Source organism: Micropterus dolomieu, linkage group LG12 (assembly GCF_021292245.1).
Source record: "Micropterus dolomieu isolate WLL.071019.BEF.003 ecotype Adirondacks linkage group LG12, ASM2129224v1, whole genome shotgun sequence".
Taxonomy (NCBI): Eukaryota; Metazoa; Chordata; class Actinopteri; order Centrarchiformes; family Centrarchidae; genus Micropterus; species Micropterus dolomieu.
The window spans coordinates 12,322,540-12,335,827 of NC_060161.1; the positions used below are offsets into that span (position 1 = coordinate 12,322,540).

The 13,288-nt window shown below is 41.5% G+C and overlaps 1 protein-coding gene across 2 annotated transcripts in view; it reads right to left on the reverse strand.

The window, feature by feature from the left end:
* Window positions 1-530: 530 nt before the first annotated feature.
* Window positions 531-13,288, reverse strand: part of fgf11a (fibroblast growth factor 11a) — a 102,755-nt gene continuing 89,997 nt past the window's right edge. For both annotated transcript variants that reach the window (XM_046065087.1, XM_046065086.1), the window contains 2 exons: window positions 12,991-13,189; window positions 531-10,791 (listed from right to left, as the gene is read on the reverse strand). In XM_046065087.1, coding sequence (XP_045921043.1) covers window positions 10,649-10,791; window positions 12,991-13,189 — 342 coding nt within the window. In that variant the 3' untranslated portion in view covers window positions 531-10,648. The remainder of the gene's footprint in view (window positions 10,792-12,990; window positions 13,190-13,288) is intronic.

The window sequence follows — 13,288 nt, forward strand, 5'->3', positions numbered from 1 at the left end:
AATATGTTTACAATTGTTTACTTACATCTGACCACATGTAATGGTAGCCAGCTAGGCTGTGCAGTGAGTAAACCTTCAATGCTAGCGGCCATGGGCTTTAGTCTCCTTGTTAGCGTGTTTGCCTCCCATACTTGAGGTCGCCGGGTCAAATCAGGGCCAGGCAGTAGTACAATCTCAGGGAGGATCCTCACGCATGTTCTGCATTAGTCTATCAGGAAAAGGTTTGTGATTAAAAGGTGCATATAACCCTTCTCCCAACTTTAAAACGTGTAAACGTGAGGCGCAGAGGGAGAGATGTGAGGAAGATACTGCATGAGGTGGAAGCAACAGGTGTACGCCTCTTTTCTGAAAACAGCAGGGAGTTATGTTATTGCAGCTTGAGGTAGACTTTGGAAATCCCTGGTGACCAACTGAACTACAGGTGTGAAAGCAACCAAAGGGGCTGAGCCCAAACCGATATCAGATCCTGTGATCATATTGTGTAATTAGATTATGCTAACCCCCCCAAAAAAACTCTCAGTACACCAGCGTTACAATCATACAAATATATTAGTTTGTTTTATTCAATTATATCCAATAATACATCTCCCTTGATTTTGTGTAAGTTATTATAGAAATAAATACAGATCATATTGCAAATGCAGAGACAAGAGTTTGGGATAATAGAGTGTTGTGGGGGGGGTAAAGGGGTTAAAGAGTAAATATTGGGTAAAGACTGTTTCTTTGAAGGTGTCCAGTAAATGATTGGCGCATGCATGCTTGTAGTCCCGCCTGTCTGTGATCCTCTACCTCAACCCAGGAGTTTCAAACTACAAGTCCCTTGCCTCTCTGTAGTCCTTTTTCTCCAAGTGATCCATGGGTTTGGATGGCGTGTAGTAGTTGTGTTGTTCCACCATGCCAGCAACAGGGGGAGTTATTGCACCCGAACCACATTTGCATGGATATATTTATATATAGAGATATATAGATATATTTTTTGCCCCATTTGTATACAAAAATAATGTCATTGTGGCTTTGATAGCTGGAAGACTGAAGCACTCTTTTTGCATTTGGAAGACAACAAGGAAAGTAAGATTATGGTGATTTCCTTAAAATCTTTTCCGGAAGACTTTGTCACAATAACTTGGATCGTCCATGCAGTACAAAGAGGAGCAAAAAATAAAAGAATCAAACGTTCAAAAAATCCTTCAGTGGTCGATCACAGAATCACACGCACACAGGTGGAAGATGCGTGTGTGTGTGTATGTGTGTTTGAGAGAGAGACAGACGGTGAATGAGCAGTCGGCGAGCCAATTAAATCTCCGTTAACAGATCGAAGGTCAGAGGTCAGTCAGTCGGACTTTGATTGACATGTGAGTGCTGGAGGATTGTGGGAGATCAGGAGGAAGAGGTTTGAGACCCCACAGTCTTGACATAAATAGTTTTCCTCTCTTTATAGACTGAGCTCCGTTGTTCAATATCCCACGTATGTGATGGGATAAAAGACACAGATATACATTTAAATGGCAAAATAAACACGTTGAATCAACAAACACGCATGGACAAATCAACAAAGATTCATTAAAAGGGCATTAAAAAGGAAACCAATACTCAGAATCAGAAACTCACAGTACTTACACTGAGAAATAGTCAAAACACAATCTATACTCTTTTTTTTAAAAGAAAACACTTGAAAAGGTGGGTAATAAAGACATTTTAGTATAGAGTACAGTGTAAAGTCACCACTAAAACATTGTCGGTGCATTAACTTGTGAGAGGTGAAGTCCCTCCGTGATCTGTTGTAAAGGTCACCCCATTTAGCCACATCTGCGCTGGCTTGGTGCAGGGTGCTGTGTGAGCAATGCAGATGTGTCCAGGGACTGTGGGTGTGTGCTTTTGAAAACACAGCCTGATTTTTCTATTTTTTAAGTTAATATGTTGGTTACTACTATCCAGCACGTGACATTAGGTGCTCGGTCCGCCGATTCCGACATAAAAGCACTTTTTTACAAAGCAGCTAAAGAAAAAAAAAACAAGAGGCAGAGAGAGAAAATCTGTCCGAGCACGGCGTCACTCTTTTTGTCACGTGAGCCTCTCTCTTCCTCCCTCTCTTTTTTGTGTTTTCTGCTGCATTGCAGATGTGGTGAAGGGACTCCACCTCAAAGTAACGCACATACACAGCAACCAAGCTCACAAAAAGGGCAAAGTCTTAGAAAAATAAAAGCTCTAAAAAAACACACATAATTCGTTTCTATATCAATATTAATCCTGTTTTTTGTTTTCCAGACCCTCCTAGATAATGTGGCTGCACCTTGTTAATGGAGTTTATTGCTTTCTGCCCAAGGACTCGTGCTCATTGATTTGGCCTCTGATTTATCATCTATTTTTCTCTCTGCCTGATACTTTATTCCCCCTTCTTCTTGGATACATTTAATGGACATACAGAGATAATCACAACAATCACAGTTACACAACGATTACGCACAAGGACCAAAGCTGATGAATGAGATCTAGAAAAAGCACACACACACACACATATACACACACACACACATACACACACACACACATATACACACACACACATACTGCCTCCAGGTTAAAGGGATGTTGTGTTTGCAAAAAGGATTAGAGAGAGGAAGTGGAACTTCAAAGGGAGACTGTGAGTGCACTACAGTATGTGACACATGTCTCTCTCTCTCTCTCTCTCTCTCTCTCTCTCTAGCTGAGTCCTTCACAACCCCGGATGACCCTCTCTGCAGTTGTAATTCACTCAGTAAGCAGGGAGGGCCCTGACTCGGAAGAAATGGGAGGGAAGGGAGTCCCCAGGGAGAGAAGTGTGCGTGTGTGATGTGTGAAGTGTGCCGCTGAATCAGATATACATCATTTAACCCCCTTCGATATCCACACACACACACACCTCCCAACTTTTTTTTTTTACTCCAAAGACATGGTGATGCCAAGCCCTCCAAATGGCCAATATTTAACATTTAGAGCTGAATCCAGAGATTTATCAGCTAGTTACAGGCGATGTATTCAGCCATGGGATGGTTTCACTAATCAAACATGTGTTCAGATAGACAGCGGGCGAGATAAATGGCAATCTTCACATCCGGTAATTCACACAGAATTGTTTGAAGTGAAGCCTGAAGGCCGCAGAGCACACAGGCTGGATTAGAGAAGTTGATTTCAGGCATCACAAAAGACTAACAGCAGAGAAAAATGGGAGAGTAAGAACACCGCAAAGCACGCAAACGAGTCTGTGATACACACACACACACACACACACACACTCATGCAATCATGCGAACTGTCTGGGAAGGTAGAATTATATTTTTTTAATTCTACCTTTCTGCAAAGTGAAAACAATAACGCTGCAAACAGAGTGGGATACACATTTTCAAGCCTCCTCTTTTAAAAACTTTATCTCTATCTCCTTACCCAAATATATTGTTCAGAAGTACTCGAATAACAGGTAACATCTAATAGGATTAATCTGATTACAAAAGATAATATCTGTTACAGTTTCTGCCAACGAATTACAGTAATTAGATTACAGAAAAAATAAGAGATTCAAAAACAGCATGGGCACAAACATAAAATGTTCCTGTCTGATGGATAGTTAATCCTGGTTGAACAGCATGGGGATGAGTGTTGCAATAAGTCAGTTCGCAAACTGGAATAAAAAAGCTAATCTATCAGCATTTTCTACAGTGGCACAATGAACAGATGATGCATAGTTGCATACTAATGGCCGATGCAACTATAAGTCGCTGATGGATCATTTGTACTGTTCACTCATAGTGTGTTAACTGAGATACGAATCCATCACTAGATGTCAGTGTTGACTGACGCTCAGTCATGAGATCTGATGGCTTGGTTTAATAGACTCTTGATTCTTGTGGCTAAAGTTTAAAGTCACTTAAACACAGAGTTTGAGGCAGGAAATGAGATGATTGTAGACCTACACGTACCACAAACAAATGAAGTCTATATGCGTGTCCTCTTATCTAGAAATGCCACCTCGTGTGCGATCATTTTTTGCATCTGTACAAGCATACGCACCAACAGAAAATAATTTAAAATACTTTTTAGCTTTAAAGGGACCACCAAGCAATTTAGTATTCCACTTCCATAAAGTTTGGGGACTTGAAAAAGAATAGTGAAAGTTATAGCAGCGGAGGGCCGATGTATCCACATAGTCATGCTCCAGAAATGCTGGATCCTACATTTCCCACTAAGCAACTCATCTTTCATTAGACCCTCCATGCCCCCTAAATGCTCACTTATTTGAATCCCCATACCTGTTAAAACATTTGAGCTCAATCCAAACTTGATGGCAAGGCGAATTTTAGATGCATGATGCAAGATAAAAATGTTTCTACTTAAGCACAAAAAGGAAAATAAAGGAGAGAGACTGGAGGTAAATCACAGAAAATAACAGGCACGCACTTACCGCAGACGCGGTCGGTTGCTAGCTAGCTTACAGCTAACATACAGCTTACAGCTAACATAAGTATAGCAAGTACAGTAACAGTGGTAAAATTTGTGCAAGTAACGAGAAAGGCAAAAATTTGCTTCACTTTCTGTCTGAGCACACCTGTACAAAGCTCATTCCGGAGCCACAGAAGAAATTTTACAACTGTTGTAAAGTGACTTTCATGTGTAAAATCAGTGGATGTTACATATCTCTTATCTGAATTTTATCTAAATTACATAATTACATTAATTACATCATTATTTTCACAGTCCACATTAATAGCTTGAACTAAAATGTTAGCCCTTAACTCTCCTTCACAGCTCTTTCTTTCTATTCAGACTCGAATTCTGAAAACAACAAATATGGCGCATACTTGAGAAAATATTGCAACAAAGATTTCACAGCCCTTAAAGTAAATATCACAGAAGTCATGGCTATGTCTGCTTGCTGAATTCCTCCTTTCCTCCCATCTCACAGGATCTCTCTATCTTGTCCCAGACAGTCTTCATTCTATTCTAGCAGGCAGGAGCCTCACTTAATTAAATATTTGTGTAATTACTTTGCGAATAGTACTCAAACATTTGGTTCTGGATTTAAAGATCCATGGGGGTGAATGGTCATACACAACAACCTGAGGGTCTATTTAACAATTTAATTAAGGTCTTTAGTGTGCAATTGAGGTTTGAACTGTAGCTTGTGTTGAATAATAAATAAAAATAATGGGTTGCAATTCACTGAACTGTAACTTTCTTTTCTTTATTCCTCACTTTAATTTATTTGTTCTACTTTTGATCCATCCTTACTTCCTTTCACCTATCTTTCCCTTCTAACAACCTCTTTTCATTCTTCTCAACTGTTGTCTTTCTCTCTTCAGAAAAGCACAGGTGAAGTTTGCTTCATCTCTCAGTTGGCAGATCACTTTGCTTCAAAGCTCGCCTCTTTTCTTCACTGGTTATCAGCTATTATTATTTACAACCACAGGTTACAGGGGAGCAGAGGATTATGCATTAAATGAGAAGTGTGTGCAAATGTGTGTGTGTGTGTGTGTGTGTGTGTGTGCATGTTCAGGGAACACTCTCCACATTACTGCAGTTCTCTCATAAAACTCTTTTTCTTTTGCTCATCACCACAAATTATTAAACATCTTTGGTGCGTATGTCTCTCTGAGCCCTGATCATAGCCTCTGCCTCCTGAACACACAGCACCCCCTCGCTTCCCACAATACATCAACATTAGGCAGAAACAATTACCCTGCATGGCATATTGTACCAACAAAGTTTCATATTAAAAATGATTGCTTTTCGTGTTGAATGGGAAGAACAAATTGAAACACATAAAAACAAGAATAGTGAAATATTATCAAAAAAATAGTTTCATTTACCAGGAGAGTCCATCAGAGAAACACAAAAATGTCAAATCAAATAAATCACAGTAAATATCTATCTTTCCATCTCCTTTTTTAGAATCATCATCCTTTTGATGTGCTATAGCCAGGACAGTTTCTTGCTATATGCGGACCATGCCCCCGAAGCCACCAGGGAGGCCCTTAAGCTACCATTTTAGCCTCTTTATTGATTTTTTAAATTGTGTTTTAATTAAAATGACCGGGTGTAGCCAAGCACCCTCATGTGTTAAGTGAACCCTAACCCTAAATATCCAAAAATCTATAAACGTTATTATTAAGATGCTGTGATGGATAGGGGAGCTGTGTCTGTGTCAACAAAGTCATCATAAGACCATCACTCAATGATTGAGGTCCTATTGTTGACCAGTGTATATTGTATTTCACCTATTAGTTAGCCAATGTGCCTTTGCTGCTGTGCACACAGCTAGGCTAACAAGTAGGGTGGGGATGGAGGGGTCTAACTAAAATAAGGTCCACTAGAGCAACGTTAGCTGGGTCCTGTCCAAGCATTAGTATATTTTTAAATAGTTGCCACATTGTCTAATTTTAGGGGTTTGGGGTTAGTGTGGGGAGGGGGAGTAGCTGGGGAAATCTCCAGAATCCTTTAATGCAGTATAGTCAAATAATTCTTCTCACTTTGAGTTGGTGGCTTGTGGATTGCAGTGTTTGGGCTGTGTGTGTTGACAGATAATGATAAATTGCAGCGCCTCCAGTAGAGAGTGATAGCGAGCCGTGTTCAAATGGTGTGCCTTAAGCTACAAGTCTAGTCCTGTGTTAACTGTAGTGGATATAAAGTCTGATGTGTAAGGGACACTGTAATGTATACGTATGTGGTATTACAATATGAATAATACTTGTTGATAAACTGTGTTGATTAACTTAAGAAACTTTGTCAGTCTGAAATAGTTTGGCCAGCCCAAACAGAGCCAGACATCTCCGCTAATGAGGGGAAACCAAGTCCATCTTCACTACCTACTGACAGACAAGCACTAAGTCTATCTTCAGCAACTGCGGACTCACGAGCACCACACCCTTCTTTTGTTCAACCAATTGACTCAGGTGATTGTCCCTCAGTTCTGTCAGAATCAGTCAAGACAGGCAGCTTCCATCAACATTGTCTATAGAGGAAATTAGTTAATTGGGAAAAGATAACGCGGATCTGGCTTACGTACTCGTGAAAAAATGATGGACACACAACCCGCATGGAAACACAGAAGGATTTGGAACTGCGTCTACAAACAGGCAGAGAGATGTCCTTACCCGCTTGATCTCTATCACACAATCTCTAGCAGAAAAAAATCTTGCATTGAGGGTGTCTGCAAACACGTTACACCAGCAACACAATGGAAACTTCTTAGGAGATGCTTTCCAAATTTGATGCTGTCATGAAGCAGCACATTGATCGTGCGGAGAGTGGGCAGTTCAGTCATTCCAGCTACTTTGGAAATGTGATCCAAATAGAGGTGATTGCTTCAATCACCTCTATATACAAAATGTAGAACGCAATGGTAACTGCACTCCCGACCAATGCCACCAAGGGCAAATATCGGTAGGGACTCTCAGAGTGGACGTAGCATGCAAATCAAGCAACACTTTCTAGGATTACTTGTGGCTTTCCGAACAACAGTTCTTGGTTTCTTATCTTTGATTCTGAACAGGGTTGAGTAGCTAAACATTCCTTTTGACAAATACAGAGGACAGTCGCACGACAATGGGGCCAATATAAAGGGGAAGAACAAACGTGTTCAAGCAAGACTGCTGGAGAAAAAATCCTTGCTCAGTTAATGTTCCATGCGGGGCGCATACATTGAATTTTATGGTGGCTGATGCAGCAAAAGGGTCTGCAGATACCATCAGCAGCACCACAACAATGGGCAATCTTAAACGACCATATGACTTTGACACTGAAATCCTGGAGAGCAATGAGGCGGTAGAGCTGTGTCAACAGCTCCACAGCATCGACGCTGTGTGGTACCAGGCCCATAACAGAAGGGAGGCACTGTTGGAGGTCAAGCCACAGATACCCTGACCAAGGTTGAAGCACAAGCTTTGGCAGAATAGTTTCAGTCATAACCTTTTCCATATGTGCACAGTGGTATGGTATGATATCCTAAACCAAGTAAACCACGTGAGCAAGCTCCTGCGGTCTGAAGGCCTCTTAATGAACAGTCTCGCTGACAAGATACAGAGACACTGGCTTTGCCGCTCCTCTGCTAAACACAAAAGTGAGGAGATGAATATGTAGGCTGTACTTAAAGAAGATTAGACACGCAAGGAAACACCATGAAGCCCCAGACAAGCCTGTCCGAGATGCCATGAAGAGACTATTACTACACCACTGAGTCATTAAAGGAAAGGTGTGAAACACTGGGTGACTTGCGAGCCAGATTTGGAGTGCTGCTTGACTTTTGAATTGGATGGTGAGGCATTTTCCAACCAGTGTGACGAGCTCTGCAGCACAGTAAGAATTGGAAATAAAGATGGCATTGTTGGTAAGGAGCTGGCTCTAGAAGTCTTTGGATGAGCTGACTCCACTGGACCTCACAAGAAACAGACCGAAAATTTTCATGAAGAGGGCTTATTGTTACATGTTTATAGTTCCACATTAACGACAAATATATATTATTGGTATGCTATGTGCTTTTATCATTTGCACTTTTATATGGATACTATGACTGGAAACCTCAGAGGGTTTGGAACCCCCCCGACCATAGTTTAACAAAAGAGGGTCCTCCAAACAACTTCTTGCATAGGGCCCCCGAAAAGCTAGAAACAGCCCTGGCCACAGCTATCTACTTATTTATTTATGACTTTGGTTATTTTCCCACCTCACAAAACAGTCACATTAATCATAATATATTAAGTTTCAATCGTTATAGTACATATATAAGACATTGAACTGACAAGTAAAAAAGGCCTGAATTCCTTTGCATCATAACCAAAGTGTCCAGGATATATTTATGGTAATTCATCTGAACAAGTTTAGAAAAAGATTAACAAAAAAAAGTTGGGGGAATTTCAAGAGACATATTTAAAAAAGGACGGTCAAGATCCATGCAGCAGACGTCAAGATACTGTGACTTTTACTCCCTAGTATGGGTCAAGCTTAAAAAAAAATACTGGATCTTACACTCCCTATAGAGCAGTTTGATGGCATATTTCATTGGACACTGCCTGGTAAATACCCACATCTCTCTAACTCCACACTAGAGTTCTGTCTCCCAAGCCTGGAAATTTAGCTTTCTTCAGTCCTAACCCTGCGTTACTCAAGTGCTGTCAATTGAGTCATTTTCTCTCCTCTCTCCACGGAAAAACACTATACAACTGTAGGCTGAGAAGTATTTCCCATGACTTGTGAAATGTGTGGAGTGCCCCTTTAAAAACTACTTACAGTGACAAAACTGTAAAATGTTTCTTGCATGGGGACAGTGATGGGGTGTCATGGAATCTAAAGAAATTGTTATATATTTTTTAAAATTCATCAGAATTAGCACAATAGGGATGTAAAAATAAACATATTCCTGTTTTTTTAGACAAGAATACCACATTGAGTGAAAGAGGGTCCACAGATACTGTGTGGGCCTTGTGGGTTTGTGCAATGCATGGCCAGCCACAGTGAAAAAAACCAATTACAGTGCCAAGCTACACAGTCAGGCTCCATCAGTACCCCATCACACTGATGATATCCTCATCATCTCCCACAACCTGCATTCACACTCGCCACCATGTCGGCGTGTGTGTGCATTTGTGAGTGCGTGTGTTAAGTATGTTAAGTCGTGACATAATTTTCTGTGGTCGTTGCTCATAGATATCAGGGCGCTAAAGTGTGTGCACAACACATACACCTTTGCGCGTGTGTGTATGTAAATGTCAGTGTAATAATGAGTGTGTGTGTGTGTGTGTGTGTGTGTGTGTGTGTGTGTGTGTGTGTAATGTGCAGAGGGAGCTCTCGGCCCCTCGTTTGAGGGGCGAATGATTATGCCCCAGACTCCATTAACAGAGCCAAAGAGGACAGGAGGGGTTTTCTTGTGCCGCAGAGTGGAAAATTGAGTCTGTGTCACAAACTAATCAAATCAAAGGTGGATGGAAGAAGGGAACACACACACACACAAACATACACAAGCAGGGCTGACAAATATCCAGGCCATCTCGCAAAGTTGCTGACACACAGAAGATGTGGACTGAGCAGATGGCTGCAGAACAAAAGTCTGCAAGGGTCTCTGTGACAGTGTCTGTGTCAGGCTAACATTAGCATGGAACCCTGTGGGGAAATAAAAACACAACCCATTTGTAAAGTGTGTGCTGCAGAGGGACAGATTTGACCGCCGCACCCGTTGTGGTAAAACCAGGAAGACTTTGCTCGGATATTTGGTTGACTGGAAGGGTGCTGCTGATGACGGCTAAAAGATGAGTGGGATTTTCTTCCAGCAGGTTACACACGCTGTGGTGACATGCTATATGATGCTAGGAGACTGTTCACCTCTTCATGGAGTTATTGCTTTTAAATCCCAGGCTTTGATAATCACAGAGGTTATTAAATAATAAGGTAGAGGGGCTGGTGTGGATGGGGATCTGTGAAGGTAAAAGGGGCTTCCCAATGGCCAGCTCCACTCTGCCTGGACCTGCTCCTTTTTTCTCCAACTTTAGTCCAGTGTATTGTGGTATTAAGAGTTCCCAGGGGGTCAGTGTTGCAGGCAGCAGGTGGGGGGTAGCCCTAACAATCCTGTTCAGGTGTCCACTGGCGCCCAGTGCCCCATGTCCTCCACCCGTTGAGTCTTTGAGCGCTAGGAGGAGGAGGTTTTGGTTTTGGATTGAGGGTCCTTCTTGCCATTCTGCAGCACAGGTGAGTCACTGGAGGTCTTGGGTGTTTTCCTGGGTGGACTCTGCTCAGCGACGTCATGTAGAGAGGGCTCCCTGTACATGGCCACTGGGGAGGGAGAAGGTTGCAAAATGTTAAGACTGGGTAAAGACGAGAGACAATATAGGTGAATAGGGTTGGGTATCGTTTAAAATTTTATGATACCAGTACCAAAACCAGTACCCTTAAAGTGATACTGATACCAATAGAGTACGTTATTCAATACCTTGCATAAAGTGCCACCTGTTGAAGCCATAGTAGTTGACTGGTAGCATATTATTATTTTTATTGTTGTTATGGACAAGCAAGGTGATCTATTCTATTTTTTTCTTGTTTTAAATAACTGTTAAATAAAAGTATTGGGAAATTGTATCACATCCCCCTCATCCTAATTAGTTCATCCTCACAGGTATTATTTATGCAGTGAAAGACTACAGCTTGCAAATTTTTTAATATTTGAATGAGAGAGGAAATCATACACATAGTGACATTAACAATGTGCTTATTTAAAATACAAGTTCAAATAGATGACACTGGATTACTCCCAAAATTTGATTTTAAAGCTGCACCAATTAATATCTTAATATGAATAACGGATCGAATGATTATGCGTAATGTAACCGCTCTTTTACAATGACGAAAGCAGTGTGCGAACTATACCATGGCTTTCAGGGGACCTCTCTTTTTTTTCACTCTCACCGAGGGCGAGGGCTGGCGGGTGGGCAGACTGATTCTCATCTCAGGGCGTCATATACCGACGATTTGAGAAAGAGTGACAAAGCGTAGTTATTTGACGGTAGCATCTGTGTGTTTCTATGGGACGCTTCCGGAAGGGGCATCCTCTGGGGCGTCCCATACAGACCCGAAGTGCTAGTTAGCTAGCGCTGGCTAAATGTATGCATGTCGACCCGATAACCCTACCTGTTAGGGTAGGGTAGCAAACGGGGGCGTTTCATACGGACGCTGAAGGGTACCTTTAGCATAAAATCCTCACGCCTCATGCTGCCTGAAAGCGTCAATTATGACGCATTGAGATGAGAATGTGTTGCAATAGCTGCAAGCATGTAGGCCTGGACTGACTGTGAAAGTATCAGGCATGTTTTTCTTATTATTATAATAAGAAAAATATAATTATTAATATTATTATCATATGTAGCCATTTTTCTACAATTAGGCTTCACGCAACAGCTTTTTGCGACCTGACCTTTCTTTTCTCCGTGAGAGGGAAGAATTTTGAGAGCCCCCAGCTGTAGTAGGCCTACTGCATGGATCATGCCTAATATCCAGTGAACGATCACGAACCGTTTACAGCACGTTGGCCGTACTAGCGACACAACCCGTACCAGTAGTACCGACAGTAGGTCGGACCAGGGACAGGAGATCGAGGAGCGACTGGCCCACTGCGGAGTCTGACGCTCCTGAATTTATGCATGGATCCATGATGATAGAGAAATATATATAAATTATTGGCAATAAAGCCTGCTGTCAATATTTTAGACTAAAAAGCATTTTTCTTTCAGCCCATTATTTTGTTTTTTACAGTCCTCAACTTCACTTTTTCGGTACACTTTCTCAATCTCATCAACCTCGTATCCAGCAGCAGTAGCAGGAAAGCTGTTTGCAGAAAAAAATAAACTAACTGTACACTACCTCCCTAGAAACAAACAGGTAGACAAAGTTAACTACTGGTCCACAACCACAGTGGAGTATTTAATAGCTAAAGAGCCAGGTATTTTCCTTAGGAGGTGTGAGACAAAACCACAGTGACTATTGGACTTCAGGTGGACAGAAACATGACTCTACTGGATGTGCGAATAAGAAACTATTTGCTAACACTTAAAGCATATCAACTTTATTTGTCAGAGTTATGTTTACAGCTTATTCCACTGTCCCCAAGTGGCTAACAAAGCAGTTAATGCAGCTTTATTAACTACGCTCCAAACGTTTCCTGGTTAGTTAAAATAAACATTTGGGAGTGATATTATCTCTCTCCTTTTGCCATTTAATGCCCTAAACATTTGATGCCGAGTTGTACTTTCTTGGCAAAAAATCTTTTACATAGAGGAAGTGGTGTGTTTTACATTTCCAGCATGTTTGGAATAAACAGAAAAAAAGTAGCACAGACAGCATTAGCTATATCTTCCTCCACAGAACATCGCACTGGACACAGTGTAATGACAATGGCAATGACCACAAAGCATCTTACACTAACACTCACTGGTCCCTGCCTGTGGAACATCTTGTACAAGATATATTAATCTGTAGTACCTTCAATGAGTTTGGGCAGGAAGTGCGCAGCTCCCTTTGTCTTCTTGACTCGGTTCCCTTTCATGACCTGTCCATCTCGGTTGATACCGATGTACCACGCCCGGCCCGACTGGGTCTGTCTGTACAGGATGGACGAGTAGGTGACGTAGTAGTTTTCAAAAACACACTCCTTAAACTTACACTCCGGCGTGAAGTGTTCCTGAAAAAACACACACACACACACACACACACACAGACAGAAGAATAACACATTTGGATTTGGATTTGGATCAGCCATTTTTTTATCTGTTCTGTTTTT